The sequence below is a fragment of the Salvia miltiorrhiza genome, chromosome 7, assembly GCF_028751815.1.
Source record: "Salvia miltiorrhiza cultivar Shanhuang (shh) chromosome 7, IMPLAD_Smil_shh, whole genome shotgun sequence".
Taxonomy (NCBI): Eukaryota; Viridiplantae; Streptophyta; class Magnoliopsida; order Lamiales; family Lamiaceae; genus Salvia; species Salvia miltiorrhiza.
Window position 1 is genome coordinate 44444730 of NC_080393.1, and position 22735 is coordinate 44467464.

Here is a 22735-nt window from a genome sequence, read left to right on the forward strand (position 1 = left end):
GGCTGACAACAGCTACGACAATGGAATGAATGGCTCAGAGGTAAACTCTCACTCAAAAACTCCTTATACTGATAACTTCCTGATGCTTTCAGGCGACCATTCAGAATCTGGAGATAGCTCATCCGATGAAACTGACAAGTTTGATCAGCTCTTGACTGATCACTGTCAACTGAGGAAAATGTTCGAAGATCTCCTCAAGCAGAATCAGAAAATGGACAAGGAGATCAATGATGAACGAGCTAAGAATCAGACAATCATCTACTTTCCGGATGAAACGTGTCTTGATCAGCTAATCATGGAGAACAGTCGACTGGAAGAAGAGCTCAAAATCTCCAACTCAGAATGTGAAAGAGCATCTCATGAAATCAAGAGGCTCAATCACAAACTGGAAGAAACAGTCAAGAACTGCATGATGCAGTCTCCCATGATGAGCAGCTTTCCATCGAAAGGCCTGGTCAACAGCATCGGAGGAAAGGTTGCAGCTGCCAAAGGAAAGGATATCATGATCATCTCAAAGGACGATCCTTCTAAAATCACAACCTCAGAAGAATCAAGAGATCATGATATGGATGAAGTTCGCAAGCGCAGACTGATGGCTAGATCAAATGTTCCACCTCCACGAAGCTACAGACGAGCTAAGGAGGCCCCCAACCAGATCATTCTACTGAAAAGGCTGGAAAGCAGATTTCAGTCAAAAATCCGGGAAGGAACATCAGGAGTCAAGAATAATCTTCCTCACCAATCCAGGGGGAAGAAAAGCCACATCAGTCAGAAACTGACATCCACAGTTCAGTTTTAGAAGGAACAACATCCATGGAGACAATGCAATGCTGAGTCCAGACGAACCAAGAGCCATCCTCGACAACAAGCTACTGGACATCAGTCACGTCTCCAAAAGTCTGCAAAGACTCGAGTATCTCAGGGAAGATACTTCGCCGAGCAAAGAAGACCTCAACCACTCATCAGACAGAACTGCTACAAGAGTGAGGCCTTCAAAAGGATTTCTCAACAGAAGAATGCTCATGTACCACCTGAAGCGCCAACGACATCGATCAGACATTCAACAAAGCGCAAGAGATCAGCCAGACCAATTCTGAAGCAGATATGGGTTCCAAAGGGAACTCGAGCTAACATCGAAGGACCCAAAGCTTGATTGGGTGCCTGAAGCAACTCTTCCTTGCAGGTCAATGTCAGGAAACATAAAAAGAAGGAAGAGGCCAAAGCTTCAATCAGAACGTGGTATCTGGACAGTGGCTGTTCAAAGCACATGACGGGCTACAAAGAATATCTATCTCAGTATGTTGAGAAAGCTGGATCCAAAGTTGCATTCGGAGACAACTCAAGTGGAGAAACAAAAGGCTACGGTGTGCTCAACATGGGTAACGCCAGTATCAGTAATGTTAGCTTTGTTTCTGGTCTTAAACATAATCTGTTGTCTGTGAGTCAATTTTGTGACAGTGGTTTCACAGTGAAGATCAAGAAGGATGAATTCACTGTTAGAAACAATCAGAAGAAGGTGGTTCTGAAAGGATTCAGACAAGGAAGTCTCTACGTCGTTTCTTGGGAAGACAGCCCACCAGAAACGTGCCTCATCAGCAAGAGCAGCTCGGAGCTCAATTGGCTATGGCACAAGAGACTCAACCATCTAAACTTCAAGACGATCAACAAACTTGCTAAGCATCAGCTGGTAGAAGGTCTTCCTTCTATTGTATTCCAGAAGAAGCAAGAATGTGAAGCATGCCTCAGGGGAAAGCAAACGTGGATGTCATTCAAGTCAAAGTCAGGACACTCCTCTGAAAGAATTCTGCATCTACTTCACATGGATCTGTTTGGCCCGATCACTCCAAGAAGCTACAACGGTAGGAAGTATACCTTAGTAGTCGTTGATGATTATTCACGATATACTTGGGTTATATTCCTCTTCAAGAAGAAAGAGACACTGGAGGAACTGCCAAAGCTGCTGAGAAGACTGAGCGTTGAAAAGGAAGTCAACATCATCAGCATCAGATCAGATCGTGGGACTGAGTTCCTCAATACTGTCATTCGTAAGTATTGTGATGAACAAGAAATCAGTCATCAAACTTCTGCAGCAAGAACTCCACAGCAGAACGGAGTTGCAGAAAGAAGAAACCGGTCTCTAAAGGAAGCAGCAAGGACGATGCTAGCCGAGTCAAAACTCCCCTTGAAGTTTTGGGCCGAAGCAGTCAACAATGCATGCTGCACGCAGAATCGCTCCTTCCTCACTCAGAGACATGGAAGAACTCCGTACGAGTTATGGAAGAACAGAAAGCCATCGATTGCCTACTTTCATGCTTTCGGTTCTAAGTGTTTCATACACAACAATGATAAGAAGAGGTTAAACACTTTCGATAGCAAGGCTGATCCAGGAGTTTTCCTTGGATACTCTGGAACAGAACGTTCAAGCAAAGCCTATCGAGTGTTTAATACTCAAACTCTTTGTGTTGAAGAAATACCTCATGTGATCTTTGATGAGTCTACAGATGGTTTCAGGGAACAAGATGCTGAAAAGTATGTTCAGATCGCTGAAGGTTCCAAAGCTGAAATCCACAACATCGAGCCCTCTACTATCTTGGTGTGGGGACCTGGCAAAGATGAAGATACTGAAATGCTTCAGTATCAGAAGATCAACCAAAGGTCTAAAGTTCAGACTAGAGCCAATGCAGATGGCATCAGTCAAGGGGGAACTCCAGTTGCTGAAGATCGAGTTGAACGCGCAGAAGCCGCTCCAGCTCAACTCTCCCATGCTCCAGAAGGTGCTCAACACCCCAGAGCAATTCTGACCGAAGAAGCCCCACCTTCCCCAGAAGAAATCAAGAAGTATCGAAGATGGTTTGAACTCCACTCAAAGGAGAACATCATTGGAGAACCATCAGATGGCGTCAAGACTCGGAGATCAATGTGCAACCTCGTCTTCGACATCAATCAGAACTGCATCAATGAAGATAAGAATTTCAGCTGTTTCTTATCAACTACAGAGCCCAAGGATATTGAAGAAGCTCTGAAGTCCACTGAGTGGGTCATCGCAATGCTAGAGGAACTCAATGAATTCAACCGGAATTCAGTTTGGGAGCTTGTGGATCGACCAGACGATGCAAAGGTGATTGGCTTGAAATGGATTTTCAAGAACAAGGAAGACGAAGAAGGAAACGTTGTGAGAAACAAAGCAAGGCTAGTGGCTAAAGGATACAGTCAAGAAGAAGGAATCGACTACGACGAGACGTTCGCCCCAGTTGCCAGATTGGAAGCAGTCAGACTCTTCTTAGCTTTCGCAGCTCACAAAGGTTTTAAGGTACACCAAATGGATGTCAAGTGCGCATTTCTCAATGGAGTGCTCACAAATGAAGTCTATGTAGAACAGCCTCCAGGGTTTGAGGTTGCTGGACCAGAAAAGGTGTACAAGCTGAAGAAAGCGCTCTATGGGTTAAAGCAAGCACCAAGAGCGTGGTATGATACTCTCTCGGAGTATCTGATTGAACAAGGCTTCAAAAAGGGATCTGTGGACAGAACTCTGTTCACTCTCAAAGAAGGAGAAGATCTCTTGCTTGTTCAAATTTATGTCGATGACATAATTTTCGGATCCAAATCCGAACACATGTGTAAGAAGTTTGCTGACATCATGACCAACAAGTTTCAAATGTCCATGATGGGAGAAATGAATTTCTTTCTCGGATTGCAAGTCAAGCAGACCAACGAAGGAATACTGATCAGCCAGTCCAAGTATGCCAAGGAGCTGATAGCTAAGTTCGGTATTCAGCACATGAAGTCAGTCAAGATCCCGATGAACACAAACTGGAAAGTTGATCCAGATTTAGAAGGAAAATATGTTTCTTCGAAGAAGTACAGAGAAATCATTGGATCTTTGCTGTATTTGACTGCGAGCAGACCAGACATCGCATTTGCAGTCGGGGTATGTGCAAGATATCAATCAGATCCTAAAGAAGCTCATTTGGATGCAGCTAAGCGGATTCTGAGATATCTCAAAGGCACGCCCATTTTAGGATTGTGGTATCCAGCAGACGACGACATCAAGCTCATCGGATATTCAGATTCAGACTTCGGTGGATGCAAGCTTGATCGCAAATCAACCTCCGGAACATGTCAATTCCTAGGCAACAAGCTCATCTCTTGGTTTTCAAAGAAGCAGACTTCAGTCGCCACCTCTACAACTGAAGCTGAATATATTGCTACCGGAAGCTGCTGCTCACAAATCCTGTGGTTAGTCCATCAACTAAAGGAATATGGGATCAACGAAAAGGAAGTTCCTATTTATTGCGACAGCTCCAGTGCTATTGCAATCTCCCAGAATCCAGTTCATCACACCAGACACTACTACAAAAACTCTCATACATGACGGCTAAAAACCGTCATGTATACCATTTACAAACTGTCAAATATAGTGGTGTAGTGTATAGTACCTAGTATACATGACGGTTATAAACCGTCATCTATAATAATCATTTATGACGGTTTTAGAAGTATTGTTGACGGTTTACGACTGTCAAGTAATATGTTATTCTTGACAGCTACGAAACTTTTCTTGACGGTTTATAACCGTCATGGATATCACAATTTATGACGTTGTAGATCATTATATTTGACACTTTACAACCGTCATCTATGCTTGTATTGTTGACGTTTTTATAATAAAATATGACACTTCTGAACCGTCGTTGAAATGGTTATACATGACGTTTTGTTGTACTTGACGCTTATGAACCGTCGTGTATGATAGATTTGATGACATTATTTTGTAATACTTGACACTCTATAAACGTCATATAAAGTTACTTTAGATGACGATTATTTCAACCGTCATCTATTTTCTAACAGAATTTTAAAATATTTTTTTATTTTTTATTATTTTTTTCCTGTTTTAATTTTATAAATATCAATAAATAATATATAATATTAAATTTACACATCCAAAATGTCAATTTCAACATTCATAATTATAAACTGTCCAAAATCCTCAAACACAATCCATTACAACATCTCCAACATTCAAAAAACAATAATATATCCTCCAATTCACTAATTATCTAATATAGTATGTTCCAAAATTACATCCAACACCAACAAAATTATAATATGTCCAAAAGGCAATTAAGAAACCATATCAACTCAGCCTTGAAGTTCTCCATATCACATGTCATATCTACAAAGCAAATACATTTTTTATAAGAACAAAAGCCATTGTCGTATTAATTAAAATTTTATGGATTAAATTAGACTTACCTCATTAATGATAGAACCTGCCCAATCCTCACGAACCTCGTTGATCTCACTTTCAGAATATTCGCATTTTTTAAACTGCCAACAAACCAAATGTATAACATAGAACCCACATCACAATAAATGGTAGATTAATATTAAATTAATTGTTACCAGCGATGCCACGCTAATGGAATCAACATCTTCACATGCTTTCACAATCTCTTTCATAAACCGCATCACATAAAACCCATCTACCTTAGTCGAATCTCCTTGCTCCTTTTCACGTAGACGTTCATCCTGTCATATTGAAATCTCAAAATTATATAAGTAAAATCTTATAGCGTATTCAAATGTCACATTCACTAATAACATACAATTTTTTCAACAACTTTCTTCAAGTCTTCATTCTCTACGCTCCCATCTTTTTTCAATCTAGCTTTCTTCCACATTATAGCTCTATCAATGTTCTCATCACCAAGTAACTCATCCTTCTACAAATACAAATATGACAAATGGCAGAAAATTAGTCGGGGCAGGCCTTGTGGTAGATAAACAGAATCTCAGCTTCACATAATATATATATAGCATCCAAAGAAATGGGGTTCTTCTTCAAGCCATTTGTATGCATATACATGAATGCATAATTACCCCTCAAAATTACTAGCCAAGGAAGGGATTGGTGAATCACATATTTCATTTTCACAGCAGCAAAAGATGATGTCAATAATTCATAACATAATTAGCATTTGCTAGAAAGTAATGTAAGATATCATTGATGCAGGAACAGAGAAATACACAGTTTAGACAGCTTTCACACTTTTTTCTTCTCTTGTAAGAAACAAATGGTATGAACATGAACACAAGAAAAATAAATAGTTAAGAGAGGACATGATGTAGCAAGAACAAGAAGATTAGACAGCAGCAGCCTTGTGGTAGATAAACATAATCTCAACTTATTACCTATTATGTGGCAGATAAACAGTTTATATATTAAGACAAGATACAACAGCTTAATCCCTTAATTCCAGATCTGGATAGTCAAAATTCAAACCAACAGAAATTATAATTAAACATTTGCAAGGCAATCGTACTGCATAAGCCTCAACAGCTTGTCCACATAGATATAAAATGACACATAATTAATCTATATCTTAAGGCACTGGAATAACTTGCATAAATATGTCAACAGTTTACCATTTCTTCAGCCAGGGCGGCATATCCTTTACGAGACAGTCGATGCGGGTATATATTCTTCTGTCTTCTTTCCTTTTGCTCATCACTTAGATTCTACAAGAAATTTCAGAATTGATGCATATAAGTCATGTTAAACTTTAATACAAAACTTACATATCAAACCACTAATGCTACATATTTATTTACCTTGAAATCATTGGAAATACAATATATTACAAATTGATTCCATTCTCTTTCTGAAATACCACTTCCTTGTGGTGGTTCATACAACTTCACGTGATCTTTTTCATTCGGCAGAATATATTCTTTACGAAGAGCATGTTTCCAATTACGCCATTTCACACTGGCTGATTTCATGCAACCAACCTTCCATGCCTGAGGAACTTCATAAGATGACTACAAAAATAGATTAAAATTAAAAAAATTAGCCACACAATTTAGTTACATCTAATTATTTATATCAACACTTACTGTCACTGATTCCCAAATAACCTCTTTCACATCATCTGGCACTTGTTTCCAAGTCTTAATATTTATCTTAACATGCTCCCGAGTAAGTAGCCCAATATAGCTCTGCATTTCAGCTGCAACTTTGCCCACTGGTTGTCCATATTTATTGAACTCGACTACATGCTTGATTCCTTTGGCCCTTCTCTGAGCAACACCATTTAAACAAATTTTTCCTCTCTTTGACTTAGAAGATGCAACAGTGGAGTTCCTGCTGCTAATTGAAGCCATCCAATCTACAAATCTGAAAATAAATCAAGTGACAAGTAAGTACTCAATACAAGGTTTAATATAATAAAAGTATACACCAACAATAATAATTGAAACCATTTGACAATTATAAACAGGCCATCATACCAACATTCAAAATATCATTGTTCACTCAAGCCAAACCAACGAATCCTAGCATTCTATCTCCCAAATTCAACCTCAACACATTAATTAAACATATACAATCACCAAAAATCACTCAAAATCACAAAAAGTATTTGCGACTCAGCACATTTATTAAAAGTAGATGAAGAATATACATAATTGGAAGTAGGAACTTAATACTTTAATGATTCATCACTTACCAACCCCTAGGTGTGTATTAACACTGGCATAGCGAGCAGTGCCAATGAGATTCTTGTTTTCCCTGAATAAGATTTTAAGAGGTACAGTCAACAACTTAGCAGAGGCAACAATTAAACTGGCACACTGAACCACCAAAATACAAAAGCAAATATACCTGTAGGGAATGTGCCTATGAGTCTGGAGATCCCTATATTTCTTAGCAAGACCAAAGTCTATTATGTAAACCTGCAAATGAAAACCAGTGTCATTGAAGAACAATCTAAATCCAAATATTTTATTAACAAAGTCGTTGCATTGAAAACCAAATTATTGTATGATTTAAGCATATAGCAATGTGTTTTCATTTTTACTTTTGTAAAATAACTAATTTAATGTTGGACATTTACAATAGTATTAAATATAAACCACAGCTTAATATCTATTAACCCCATCCCAACTCAAAAATATGATATAAGAGTGTATACTGCCACTGAGTAGAGATGCCAAAAAAAGGTATCTAGGCAGAAAGGTGGTTCATCCATGGCTGCCATGGCAATGCCCACCAGGTATGTGGTTTCGGGAGGCATTTTTAAGTCAGTTGATTTGGCAGAGAATGCCAATCCAGTTTGGTCTGGGTAGTGATCCAAAAGGGGCTGCTCTGCAGCCACCACAGGCGGAGCAGTCAGTGGAGATATATGAATAGTGGCAGCAGAGACAAGGAGGAGCAGTAGTTACAGATTTTCCTTTGTCCTGTTCTTTTGGTACTGCAAATAGGTATTATATTGTGGCAAGAGCTGCCAACAAGGTACATCCCCCAACATCCACTCACCAAAATCCCATCATAAAATAGAATTGGTCAATCGAATTGAAAAGGACAAATAGAAAGCTGGTCAATGAAATTGATAAATTGGAACTTGTGTTACTCACACGTTCACGTAGCCAACTAATTATTTGGTGTCAATGGTGGTAATGATTTCTAATTTCAACAGAATTTTTCCTAAGCAAACTTTAAAATAATTCGATAGAGCAGTTTAGGTGTGATCTAAGAAAGCTGTGGACAATGTATAACCAAATCAACACATTAATTAAACCAACGAATCCTAGCATTGTATCTCTCAAATTCAATTAAACAACATTGACCTAAAATGAATCCAAGCCAAACCAACGAATCCTAGCATTCTATCTCCCAAATTCAACCTCAACACATTAATTAAACATATACAATCACCAAAAATCACTCAAAATCTCAAAAAGTATTTGCGACTCAGCACATTTATTAAAAGTAGATGAAGAATATACAATCAAAATTGTTCTACTGCTCTTAATAATCATGTTCTATTTAATTCAGATTCTATGATATTACCTCCGATTGAGTTGCAGTTAATTAAAGGTGTTGCTTGAGGCAGCAAAGAAGATGAATCCTTTCGAAAAGGGCGTGCCGGCGATGCTGAAGACGACGTCGACGTCGGAGTCCACGAGGCTGCGATGGCGACTGATTTTTACTCAGATGAGGCAGCGGTGAATTGCTTCAACTGGGATGGTCGGGCGAGGGTTCCGAACGAATTGAAAATTGAATATAGCAGTGAGATGTCGCCGGAGTCCACGAGGCCTGCCGGCGACGGTGAAGACGGCGTCTGCCCGCGCTTTTTTCTGAGATGGCGCGGAACAGGGTTTCGAATGAAGTTCGCGCAGATGGGTGAATGTCGCGCCTGATATTGATATGAATACTTTATATTTGTTTAAATTTGTTTATTATAGTAAGTATATATTTAATAGAGTACATTTTATTTCGAAATAGTGTAGTGGCGCAACTGGTTAAGTTATAGCCTTCAAAATACATGGGCAAGAGTTCGATTCCTGCCTCTTGCAAATTGGCTATTTTTTTGGGTATTTTTTAAAGTTGTTTCATGCATTAAAAAAAATATTTTTCAGCTTTTAAATAAAAAAGCTGACGTCTTTTTCCAAAAAAAATGTACTTTATTTAGTTGTTATCCAAAACATTGGCATTTAAAAAAAAAAAATGGGGTTATATTTTGGCTAATTTGAAAGTTCAGATGAAAATTGCAACTTTTATCAAAGTTCGTGTATTTTTTGGCTATAATCCCTAAAAAATGACAATCTAAACTTTTTAATAAAGATATTGCCAATTTTTAAATTGGGTATATTTTTATGGTTGTTTCAAATTGCATTAAAAAAAATATTTTCAGCCTTTAAATAAAAAAATTGGCGTCTTTTTCAAAAAGAATTGTATTTTATTTAGTTTTTATCCAAAAAATTGCCATTTAAAAAAAATGACAATCTAAAATTGGCAATTTTTTAATAAAAATTCGATTTTTTTTTTCTATAAACTCACATATATGACACTTGTTTAAACATACTTGACGATTCATACCAAATGTCAAGAATACTAATATTAATGACAGTTTGTTTACTAATATACATGACAGTTTGAATGAGTGTCATATATAGCATATAAATTAACGCACATATATGACGGTTTATAGTGAATGTCATGTATACTATGAATAAACGACGCTCATACATGACGCTTATCCTAAAAGTGTCGTCAGACCGTCATGTATTCAATACATGACATAACATACATGACGATTTTTTTTAAAAACGTCATATATATGAAAATGGCGCTCATACATGACGCTTTTTCAAAAAAGCGTCATCTATGCAGTGTCATATATACTCAATTTTGTAGTAGTGAGAGTAAAGCATATTGAAATTCGACATCACTTCATTCGTGATCATGTCGAAAAGAAGAATGTCTCTGTGGAATGGATTCCCACTGCTATTCAGAGAGCGGACCTGCTGACCAAGGCTCTTCCAGAAGAGAGGTTCAATGATCTTTGTGCAAAGATCGGCCTCATCAACCCTGAAGAGTGATGCTGTGTTTGAAGATTTTCTCAAACAGTCATGATGACTGGTGGTCAACCAACTGCTGCGTCTATGATCACCGACGTGGAAAGCAATGAAGTCCGAATGCTCATCTGAAGAAGAAGTCATCCTGTTGAATCAACCAGGATCACGTGGTATCAACTGACTACTATGATCAGTTGATCAGTAAGTATTTTAAATGCTTACCTTTCAAAATCAGTTATTTCAGTTATGAGCTTTAAGTCTTTAGTTCAAAATCTTTTCTCTAACTGATCAGTTTCTTAAAAAAAAAAAAAAAAAACTTTAACTGATTGATGGATTTGTTGGAAAATGGAATATCCGAGAAGGACGAGATTTTTTTAAAGTGAAAATCTGTTTTGATTGAACTTGTCCTGATCTTTTTGCCAAAAATCCTTCCAACCTTTTTGCCTCTGCAATAAAATTTCTTGAAAAGCTCATTGACATGACAGTATGTAATGATGCCTTTCAACTTTTTAGAAAACACAGTCCCTCGCAGTGACGGCGGACGCGAATTTTCTCTTCAATTGCATTTTAGGCACAGTTTTCGAAAAACCTTTCATCTTCTACATGGTTCACTTTTTGTCTATTCATACCATATTGTCTTCACGATTTTTCTGCATCAACTAACAACTCTCCACAGCCTTCACTGTGAGAAAAAGTTTCAATTGTTTCAAAAGTTGCAGAGAAAATTTGTTCCGACTAAAGGAGAAATCTATGACTGCAAAGTCATGGAGTGGAAGAATGACGCTCACATACCTGGTCTTCACCGGACCCTTCCACTGGATCTCAACGTCTCTCCGGCGTCAAAGTTTGCTCTACCCTCACTTGTATCCAACGAAGCGAGCGTCTTCCATTCTCATGCCTGGCGCCAAGAAGCTTTACCGCTTCTGGAGGAGATATTTCTTATCGCATATATCGTACTCCTCCCTGGCATGCAACAAACAACGAGACCACTCTTGTTGTTGGCCAGCATCTTCAGCCGCACCAGGTCTATTCTTCACAGGCCCTGGGTCGGCGAATCGACGGTGTTAGTCTTCTCAGCTGCCACCGCTTCGATTCTTCCTTCTCACACCCTTCCCTCTTCTCTCTTTCTTTCCAATTCACCAACCTGATCCTTCTCCTCATAAGGCAGCCCTCTCCTTCTTCCAAGGCAGTCTTCTTCTATCTTCCGCCTTCTACGTTTTCTTGTCCTCCTCCACTTCTCCGTCTTCCTTCTCTTCTCACCCCATCACTGGCGTCCTCCTCTTCTGTTTATCCGGACTCACCCTGTTCTCAAATCTTCTCACGAACTTTTGAAACTAGGAGTTGGGTATCGTCTGATCATAGCCTCCATCGTCATCTCTCTTTTTGATGTTGCCAAAAAGGGGAAAAGTTGGGAAATTCAGAAGTCAGAGAGAAACTTTTTCTTGAGGTTGCTCCTGTCCTCTAACTCTTGACTGATGATGGAACAGCAAAGGATCACCAGAAGACAGAAGGATGACGTTTCAGATAAGACCTCAATTCAACGGAACACAAGTGAGAGTGGAACAAGCTTAGGAACATGAAGACACGAAGACAGAAGATGAAGATCAAGAAGTTCAAGGCGCAGCCAAGCAGACTGCTGGAGTCCATGGGTTTTCCATGATGTTTTTGTTTTTCTTTTTACTCCAATGTAAGTCTTGCTCTGTACCTCGACTGATGGCTTATCAGTCTTTATTAATGAAATGAACTTCTTTTTTATCTCAACCTGAAGACAATGACTCTTTGTCCAGACTCTGATTATGGTTTTTCTGTCTTCTTTTTAGTTCTGTTTTCAGAACTATTTTCGTTCTTGCTCTAAGTACAAGTTGTTTAGGTTCTATTGTTAAGGGGGAACTGATTTCACCCCTTGTTTAGAACTTGTACTGAGAGTTCAGTCTTTTTGTTGTCTAGAACTGCTGTGTGGTTTTGGCATCATCAAAAAGGGGGAAATTGTTGGGAACCTTGTGGAATATCCTAACCCTTGTTTTGATGATACCAAAATTCATAGGACTTATTTGTAATAGACTAGAATCGTTTTGAACTCAAGTGTTAGAGTTCGTTTCTAGTTTAGTTGCGGTGTCGAAGACTGAAGAGTGAAGAACAACGACTGAAGACTGAAGACTGCATATACCAACTGAAGTATCAGTTGAAGACTGATTATTTAATGCGCGCAATGGACTGATACTAAAGTTAAGTATCAGTTGAACATTCCTCCTAGGACTGATCTTCCAACGTTCAGAGGAATCCACGTACGCACAAGTACAGCCGCATTAAATGCAGAGATCTCAATATCTTATCTCTGCAGAGGTCATTCCTATCTGGTGGTTACTTTTCAGAGATGTCACATCTCATGTCCATCAAAGAGAGCCGTTTCCACACAGACAAGGAACCTCGAAGATTGAAGCCTCAACCCAAATTCGAATTGCTCTCCAACGGAAGAAATCTTGAGGACGATTTACGCCAACGGATCTATTCAAGAGTTCTCCTACAAATAGTGCTCGAGGATCACTTCAATCTTCACCGATTCAACGACATAAGCTGAAGCTCTGCCGAAATTGCTACTCAGCCTAAAGCTTAAACGCCCAAAGCTTGAATCGAAGAAGAGAATTCCAAAGCCAAAATCAGTCACTGCTGATTACATACATTCTCTTAGACCCTAGGCATATATCTGTTTACCCAGAAGCCAAAGGTCAAACTTGCTTCAAAGAACTTGTTCTTTGTAAGTGTAGTTGGCACTCGTTTAAACCTCTCCCCCATAAGAGTGTTTGAGTGATTCGGAGTTCAGGAAGGTACTCTGAACTCTGAGTGAAAAGTCTGAGCACGAGGTGTGCTTAGCAGGGAAATCCTACGCGAGGTGTGTGGGTGCTGAAGAGGGGTTATCTTCAGTTTACGGTTGTGTGCACCAGGCAAGCACACGGGTACGGTTTGCAGTGCACCAGGCAAGCACTTGCGGAGTGGATTGTTGGTCTGATCAACCAGCCGTGGATGTAGGAAAGGGTTTTTCCGAACCACGTAAAAGTCTCTGTGTTATTTACAGCTTTCAGTTTTACATTCATACTTGTGCTATTTCAATTGATAAAACTGAACACTGACTAACAGCAAAGAGAAACCTTAATCCAACAACTTGCTCCACCGAGGCTATTGCGAAACTAAGTTTAATTTCCGCTGCGTATGATATCAATCTGACTGAACTATCCTCTGATAGTAAGGAAGAGCAATATCATCTCTATCTTAGCAAACACGACTGAAGCCCTTACATGGATCAGTTAAGTTCCAGGAACTTAACTGATAACTCTTTACTGAAGAGCTTTCAGTATCAGTCGTCAACCCTGTTGGTCAAAACTGATTTCAGTAAAACAGGAGTCTTTGTTTGCATGTAAAGTTTCGTTTTAATCTCTGACTGAGATCCCTCTGATTGAGGTCAGTAGATAGTCATAAAAATAGCCTATAGGTGTATTCCCCCCCCCCCCCCATACACCTATTCGAGACCCCCCGGACCTAACACACTATAAACTTATTCTCCTTAAATTCTGTGTCCAAAAGAAATGCACCACTTTAACCGGGATGGAGGGAATATATGATGAATATAAGTTTAAAATAAAAAATTACAATTGAATTATTTTAGTAAAATGAGTATTATTTATAAGATATAAGAATATAAGTTGAAATCCATAAAATTATTTTTTGTAGAATTTATAAACTCTTAATATATATATATATATATATATATATATATATATATATATAGGAATAGGATCATGTAGTATCCAAGCTTATGGTAGTACCATAGGACCAATTCTTGATCACACATTTATGACATGTGGCGCATCACGATGGTGACACGTGGCAAGGCATTCCAAGGCAAAATCTGGAGAGGGGTAAAATTGAAATATAATTTTCGGAATTAAAAATTAAAAAATATATATTTTTTTTTTAGATTTTCACAAAATAGATATATTTTAGATGCATAAAGTCTCACACGAAGATGCATAAAGTTTTCACATGAAATGCATAACTTTGAACAGAAAAATGCATTTGATTTTTACAGTTTTGGTATTTTCAACACCCCACCCCACACCACCCCCCAACCCTCCCCATTACCACCCCCCCAAAAATAGGCATGTTTCACATGCATATAAAATCAAACAAAATTGCATAAAGTTTTCACATAAAAATGAATTAAATTATACAAAAAATGCATTTCATTTTAATAAATCTGGTATTTTCGCCACCCCACCCCTGCCCCACCCCCACCCCCCCTCCCCACCCCCCAAAAAAAAGCTTATTTGTAGTTAATGTTTTATGCATTTTCATGTAATAATATATGCATTTTATTGTTCTTGATTATGCATTCTTCTTTTTTATATACACATGTTTTATAATATTTTATTTTAGGGTATAGGGTTTAGGGTTTAGTGTTTAGGTTTTTAGTCTTTAAGATTTAGTGTTTAGGGTTTAGTGTTTAGGGTTTAGTTTTTAGGGTTTAGTGTGTAGTGTTTTAGTGTATAGGTTTTAGCGTTTAGTATTTATTTTTGGGTTTGAGTTTTAATATTCAGGGTTTAATGATGTTTAGATTTTAGTGTTTTAGTATTTAGGGTTTAGTTTTTAGGTTTTAGTGTTTAGTATTTATTTTAGGGTTTTTGTTTTAGTGTTTAGGGTTTAATGATGTTTAGAGTTTAGTGTTTTAGTATTTAGGGTTTAGTTTTTAGGTTTTAGTGTGTAGTGTTTTAGTGTTTAGTATTTATTTTAGGGTTTGAGTTTTAGTATTTAGGGTTTAATGATGTTTAGATTTTAGTGTTTTAGTATTTAGGGTTTAGTTTTTAGGTTTCAGTGTGTAGTGTTTTAGTGTATATAGGTTTTAGTGTTTAGTAGGAGTATTTATTTTAGGGTTTTTGTTTTAGTGCTTAGGGTTTAATGATGTTTAGAGTTTAGTGTTTTAGTATTTAGGGTTTAGTTTTTAGGTTTTAGTGTGTAGTGTTTTAGTGTTTAGTATTTATTTTAGGGTTTTGGTTTAGTGTTTAGAGTTTAATGTTGTTTAGAGTTTAGTGTTTAAGGGTTTTTTTTAAAAAAAAATGTATTTGCAAAAATAATTATTTGTAGTTGATGTTTTATGCATTTTCATGTAATAATATATGCATATCAGTGTATGAAATTATGCATCCCCAAAAATTTAAAAAAATTGAAAATTGAATTTTTTTTTTTTTGGCGGGGTGGGTGGGGATGGGTCAGTGGTCAGAAAATCAGTTTTTCAAAAAAAAATTGGAGTGGGTGGGTGGGGTGGGGGTGGGGTTGGGTCAGTGGTCAGAAAATCAATTTTTGAAAAAATTAAAAAAAAAAATTGGGGCGGGGTGGGTGGGGTGTAGGGGGTGGAGGTGGGGGGTTCAGGGGTGTGGGGGGTGGGGTGGAGTTGGGGTGGGGTGAAATCTTATGCATTTTTATATGAAACTGTATGTATCTTAGTTTGAACCTTTATGCATCTAAAATATGAATATTTTGATAATATAAAAAATATATATATTTTTAATATACGAAAATATTTTTCGATTTTACTCTTATCCAAATTTTTGTCTTGAATTGCCTTGGAAGCTTCTTGCCACGTGTCACAATCTCAATGCACCTCTTATCCAAATCTTGTGGTCAAAATTTGGTCTTACGGTACTAACATAAGCTTGGATACTAGAAGAACCCAACCCTATATATATATATATATATATATAGGGTGTGGTTCTAGAGAGAACTACATTATTTGTGAGAACGAGAGAACCATCAAATCTAATGCATCCACTGTAAAAATTAATGCATTCGCTGTTAAAATTAATGCACTAAAAAAATTAAAAAAAATGCTCCCTTCAGGATTCGAACCCAGGTGTAAACACAAATTTTATATGTATTCAATTTAATGAAATACAAAAATGTGTACAAATCCAAAATATGTGGATTGAAATGAATTTGTTGCGGGTTGCGATTCTCTACTTTAATCCTCTGATTCTCCTCTTCAAGCTTCTTCAAATCCTTGGAGGGAAATATAATTTCTTGATCTCCTTGAACTCGAATGTTGACTTGAATTTGATTTGATAATGTCAATCCAGAGGGCTTCCACCTTATTTCTAAATCAAACGTTGACTTGGATGAATTTGATGAAGAACTCTTTGATCTTTTTTGCAGAATGCCTTGATTGTTGGAGATGATTTCGTCGTAGAGAATTACTCCTTCAATGCTTGAGCTCTCAAATGATTTATGTTCCCTTTGACTCCACAAATGACCCATATTTATAGGTGAAGAATGGAGTGGGCTGTGGGCTTTGGCCTGTCATATTGGGCTTTTAGGGCTGAGGTGACGCGATTTAATTGGTTCCTCAATTTTTGTATTTATCTACATAAAATATTTAATATTTTATGTAGATATTCCACATGTCAATTTCTGATTGGTCAACAAATCCACATAATCAAATATTAATTATATATTTATTTAATCTTGGAATTATATTTAATTTAATTCTAAAATATAAAATAAAATATATAATTTCATATTTAATTTGTAATTTCCACATGGCATGATTTAATAGGCTATAAATTTAATTGCCTACAAATTGTCCCATCGAGACTTGTTCATGGACATCTTGTCTTTGGAAATGGACGAGTCTCGAACTTATTTAATAGTTTAAACTCATATTAAGGAGTTCTTGAATTTGAATTTGAATTTGTCTTTATAGAGTGCACTTCATAAATAACTTGTAGAAACTCTTTAAATTTTCGCATATCACACGCCAAACGAGAAGTAATTTTGCTTGTCTGATCATTAGATAATTATTAACATTATCTAATGGTGATACAAAATAACTTTCGTAATTGCTTTAAAATGATTATGCTATGCATAATCACCACACAAATTGAAGGAATATGTGGGTTTATGAATTACTTTGATAATAGGCCCATTAAACTTGGCCCAAGTCGTGTTTTGGAAAATTTGGTGACCTCTGCGCATCAGATACAGTTCTTCTCGTAGGATTAGAATTCTTGCTTCATTATTTTTCTCTCCAACCAGTTACACGCTAATTTTTTTTATTTAACCAAGAACTCCAGTTTGGATCCGTCTCTTGTGGATTAACATGATCCTACTAGAATTATAATATCTCATATTTATCAGCAGTGTGAATGGACCTACGCAGCAATGATCATCTTGTGATTCTCGTCTGTATTTTTAATTACAAACGAAGTAAACTTATGGATATCTGCAATCTTTCCAATGGAAGTATATATCTTCGTGGCTTATCCTCCAAACAATTACACAAGAACAGACTTCTATCAACGATAGGAGACTAGCACTATATATAGAGTGCTAAAGTTCATATTTTTTCTACAAACTCAAGCTTGAATCGCAGAAATCAACTTCTTCTCCCTATTTTCTTTCGTTGATAGCATTGGTATTAAGTTTCTGGTAAGCTCCCTTTTCCATGGCTATGAGATATTGATTCTGTTATTCTGCATACAAGATGTTCGACAGATTGTTTGAGAGGCAATTCTTTTCTTCAAGCTTTTGTCTTTTCATTTTTTTTTAGACTTTTAGCCCAGCTGATCGTTCCTGTTTTGCAGAATAGATTTGTTCAGAATAAGGGCTTGAGATTGATCATCATACTCCATATTTGCTTGAAATCGGTTTTCTGCATTCTGTCTGCCATGTGTTTGATAAATTGTCCGAAAGACAATTTTTTTACCGAGCTGTATTTTTCAGTTTTATAGAGATTAGAAACGCTCCATCTTCAATCTTTTTCTTTTGGTAGTAGTAATTGATGAAATTTGTCAACACTCAATTTCTCATATATGCCTTTATTTTTTTCGCTTTTTTTTTTTTTTTTGTAGGAGTTGGAGACTTTGCACGCATCAATCTTGGAATTTTTGCTTGACGTCTTTGGAAACTTTGAACCATCAATCAAGGAGTTTTGCTTGGAGCTTTTGGAGACTTTGCACCCATCAATCAAGGAGTTTTGCTTGGAGCTTTTGGAGACTTTGCACCCATCAATTTTGGAGTTTTGCTTGGCGCTTTTGGAGCTTTGCACCCATCAATCAAGGAGTTTTGCTTGGAGCTTTAGAGCTTTTGCACCCATCAATCAAGGAGCTTTTTTTTTTGGAGCTTTGGAGTTTTTGCACCCATCAATCAAGGAGCTTTGCTTGGAGCTTTGGAGCTTTTGCACCCATCAATCGAGGAGCTTTGCTTGGAGTATTTGGAGCTTTGCACTCATCAATCTAGGAGTTTTGCTTGGAGCTTCATCATGGTTTACTTCACGGATGTTCGTGTCTCCAATCAAGATTATTTGGTGGTTTTGGACAACAAGGAGCAATCAACTGGCAAAGGAACGCGACTCAAAGTGCACAAACCATTGATTGGTCATTATGCTAGGAGATGGCCCAAATTTACAAATCCTTTATACAAAGCTATGTGGACTCGGGAGGTTAGGCTGACCAAAACAACTGTGGCTTGGACTTTGGAGGCAGCTCATCATCAACCGACTTACAAGGTGACTCCCTTGTTGACTTTGGGTCGACGGCTTGCCGAAGGGAATGCCAAGTGGAGGGATGACATGCAATTTTTTGGAGAGTTTCGCTATAGCAAAGGATATTGGGAGTGGAGTGAAGATGTCCTTAGCCAATTTGCAAGCGAGCTTCGAACGGCCGGGATTTACGACCCTGTGTATGCTTCCCTCTTCACCTATGATCGCAACACCGAAGTGATGAAGGCGTTTTGTGAAGCTTGGTGTCCGACAACCAACACATTGTTAACGTCGAGCGGCGAGCTGTCCATTTCTTTGTGGGATCTGTAATTTTTGTCCGGCCTTCCCGCCATTGGCCGGCTTTATGACGAGGTAGTACCTTGCACGAAGGAGCTTCTTGGTTCCACTCAAGATGGGGATCGATTTGTTCCTATAAGCTGCAAGCATCTTCTCCACGCCTACCATGCTATCGGGAATGACAATGGGAAGGCTCCAAGATGCTCGGTCACAATTGAGGAGTGGATCAAGTTTTGGTCCAAGAAGAAGTCAAGATATCAACCACCCCCACCACGCATGGAGAAGAAGTCGGTGCGGTCTAAAGCCACGCACAATCCTACCGGCGAGTTTCGAGCTCACGAACCATGGTCGTCCGTCGAGAAGGGTTTATTTTTGAAGCTTAAGATTGACGAGAGTTATTGGGACGAGACTTACTTGGCGGCGTATCTTGCTTGTTGGCTTTGCTCTTTCGTTCTTCCCGAAGGTGACGCCACATTGATTCGGCCGAGCACATTTAAAATGGCGTGCATCATGGCGACTCAACAAAAGGTGGCTCTCACCGTTCCAGTTTTGGCTAGCATCTTTCGAGGTTTAAACAAAATTTCGGATTCCGTGGAGCCTTTTCGACTTCGAGCAGCTTTTCCCGCCCATTTTGTCTACGCATGGATGGCTTATTACTTCAAGACCCATTTTCCACTTGAACGAGACTCTTGCACTCCCAAGATGGTTCAATACTCGGGAGATGGAGGTGCGAGATTTTATGACAATGTGAAAGCTCGCAAGCAAATTCACAAAGGAGATCAAGTTGCATGGAGTTTCACGATGTACAGTTGGGACAAAGACATCTCATTCATTGATGATGAGAACGCAAAGGAGTCCGAGTTTTGCTACTTCATGGCTGTCCGTTCCAATTATCTAACTCGGAGGTTAGAAGATGGTTTTGTCGTTGAGCCTTATAGTCCACATCGCTTTAGTCGCCAATTTGGGTTCTACCAAGTAAGACCGGGTGTTCTTTCTCCCAATTTCCGAAAGGCTTCTTTGGAAGATGGTCTTAAGTATTGGGATGCAACAGTGCTGCGTAAGTCTGCGTCCAAAGCTCTTCTCACTTGCGTGCCTTCGACCGTGAAAAAGCTTTCGAGTGCGGATTACAAAGATTGGTGGAGTCAAGTGTATAAACGCTCATTTGAAGAAAACGTGATACAAGCTCCGCCAAAAACAAATGGTGTTTCGAAGGATCGAGACAAGGCCGACCAACTTGCCCCTCCCAAGGAAAAACGTAAAGTGGATGCGGCTCCCTTGGGTGGCGTCAATAGTAGCAGCCATGAGCGTCATTGGAAAAGGAAACGTGTCGAGCCCGTGGAATTTGTTGATGAACATTCTCAAGGTGATCATCATGATTCGAGCGCCACTGTGACAAAGGTATTTATTAACCATTTATTTCTCCATATGTTAGCAATCCATCTTCTTCATTTTTGACACATTTAATTTTTTTTAGACGCATGACGAGGTTCTTGAGGTCGAAGCGGAAGTCCAAGGCGATCATCACAATCCTTATTTTGTTGTGGATGAGGTATTTATCCATCATTTCCTTGCTTACATGTTGACATTCATTTTTTGTTGTTCCCTCTTTGGATTGACATATACATATTTTGTTCTTCCAGGCACGTGAAGAGGCTTTTGATGTTGATGCCGAGGAAAGTTCACAGGACAACTTTAAGTCTATTGAGGGTGATCATTTGAATGCAATTCCTGTTCTCAATGAGAAAGCAAGTGCTACACCCACGACTAAAGTTGGAGCCAAGGTTGGAGCTAAGATTGGAGCTATCTCTGAATTCAACAGCGCGAGTATTTTTGATACACAAATCAGATTATGTCTCAAAAATATTTGGGGTGTTCTCCGTGACAAGATAGTAAGGACGCCAGCACAACATCTATCATCTATCGAGGAGGAGGTACGAGTTGGCATTTCTCGTATGAAGGGGTTGTCACAAGACTTTGATCTTTCTCATCTTGAAGCTAGTATCGACACACTTTTTATCCGAGCTTGTCACAGCCCGCTACCCTTAATGACGGTTTAGCTGGGATTATGACTTGGGATGAGAATTAATGAGTGGGAACTTTTCATAAAACTGAAATTAACAGTTAAGTAATTGTCCATTTCCGTTCCCACTCATTAATTCTCATCCCAAGTCATAATCCCGGCTAAACCGTCATTAAGGGTAGCGGGCTGTGACATTGATCATATATGATCCTAGCATTTTATCTATGAGTGATATTTCCATATACTTTAATGTTAAGTGATTGTCCATTTCCGTTCCCACTCATTAATTCTCATCCCAAGTCATAATCCCGGCTAAACCGTCATTAAGGGTAGCGGGCTGTGACAGAGCTGCTACATATGACAAGGCAAGGTCGGCATCTCATGAGTTTGGGGCGAGTTCGGGGCAACAATTTCGCAACAACAAGACTCGCCTTCATGATGCTCGGGTTAAAGAAAATGAAGAGATTGCTCAAGTCAAAGATATTAAGAAGGAGCTTGCCGAGCTAGAGGAGCGGAAAGATGCGTTGACCAAGTCTTTGAGGGATCATAGTGAAGTGCTTCAAACAACTCGAGACGAGATCACGGGACTTAATGGAGTGATTGAAAAGTACAAGAATTCCCCTCTTATTGATGATGAGATAGTGAAGAAAGAGAAGGATTCAGAGCGTCTCTTGATGGTTGCTCAAAAATCATTGGAAGATCAAGACCCATTTGCTTAGCTTTGTTTGATTTATCGCTACTCCTTTTTTTTTTGCACTTTCATTTGGTTGTTTCGTCGTAGTAAACACTTATGCAATAAAGTATTTGCCACATTTGCTTTCTTTATGATCTTCTCAAAGTTTATGCATATTTCTTCTTGTATCATTTCATTGATCCAAATAATTAATCATAATCATTGAATCTAAGCTTGTAGCACCCCGTACTTTTCCTCATGTTGTGAGATAGTGTCTTAACACTAATAAGAGTACCGAGATGTCGAATTACGAGACTATTTTTTTTTTTTGAGCAGATAAGACGGATTGTCTTTTAAATAGAGATACGAGTGAATAAACCGATGATGGAATTAGAGTGATGAGATTTGAGAAATGAGTTGAGATAGAGATGCTGATTGATTTTAAGCTGAGATTTTATTTTATTTCCAACTACCGGGAATAGAGTTACCGGATACTGATTTATTAGAGATTGACTGTCCTATTAAGAAAAATAGGAATACTGAGTTGGAAATAGAGTCGAGGAAGAAAGAGTGAGAATCTTCGATAAATAGAGTCGGTCAGAGAGACGTCTAGCTTATTTGAGCCTGCCGACTATTTTGATGTGATGTTATGTGAATTTACATGACTGAATGATTATGTGATTTTCGTGATGTGTGTCACTGTGACCGAGTTATTATGATTTTTATTTGAGACCTTAGCACTTGGAATTTTTATTAAGTTTACAAAGCAAGTGCAGTTTATTTTTATCGAGAAATTGAATGATGCCGGTTTATGAAAATTTTTCCGAGCATAATATTTTTTTTAAATTATTTTTCTTCC

General features: G+C 38.2%; 2 protein-coding genes across 3 annotated transcripts; one reads left to right on the forward strand and one right to left on the reverse strand.

The window, feature by feature from the left end:
* Positions 1-4949: 4949 nt before the first annotated feature.
* Positions 4950-9580, reverse strand: LOC130996270 (uncharacterized). 2 transcript variants are annotated; one of them, XM_057921780.1, is made up of 10 exons: positions 8855-9580; positions 7667-7737; positions 7512-7573; positions 6901-7180; positions 6616-6825; positions 6430-6522; positions 5610-5726; positions 5407-5532; positions 5257-5331; positions 4950-5176 (listed from the first exon to the last, which is right to left on the reverse strand). In XM_057921780.1, the coding sequence occupies exons 4-10, from the start codon at positions 7165-7167 to the stop codon at positions 5171-5173; spliced, it is 894 nt and encodes a 297-aa protein (XP_057777763.1). In that variant the 5' UTR covers positions 7168-7180; positions 7512-7573; positions 7667-7737; positions 8855-9580; the 3' UTR covers positions 4950-5170. The 2 variants fall into 2 exon arrangements, with proteins under 2 accessions (XP_057777763.1, XP_057777764.1); XM_057921781.1 differs by lacking the exons at positions 7512-7573; positions 7667-7737; positions 8855-9580 and adding an exon at positions 7294-7322.
* Positions 9581-19452: 9872 nt separating this feature from the next.
* Positions 19453-21250, forward strand: LOC130996268 (uncharacterized). Its single transcript, XM_057921778.1, has 3 exons — positions 19453-20581; positions 20658-20732; positions 20824-21250. The coding sequence occupies exons 1-3, from the start codon at positions 19460-19462 to the stop codon at positions 21238-21240; spliced, it is 1614 nt and encodes a 537-aa protein (XP_057777761.1). The 5' UTR covers positions 19453-19459; the 3' UTR covers positions 21241-21250.
* The last annotated feature ends 1485 nt before the right edge of the window (positions 21251-22735 follow it).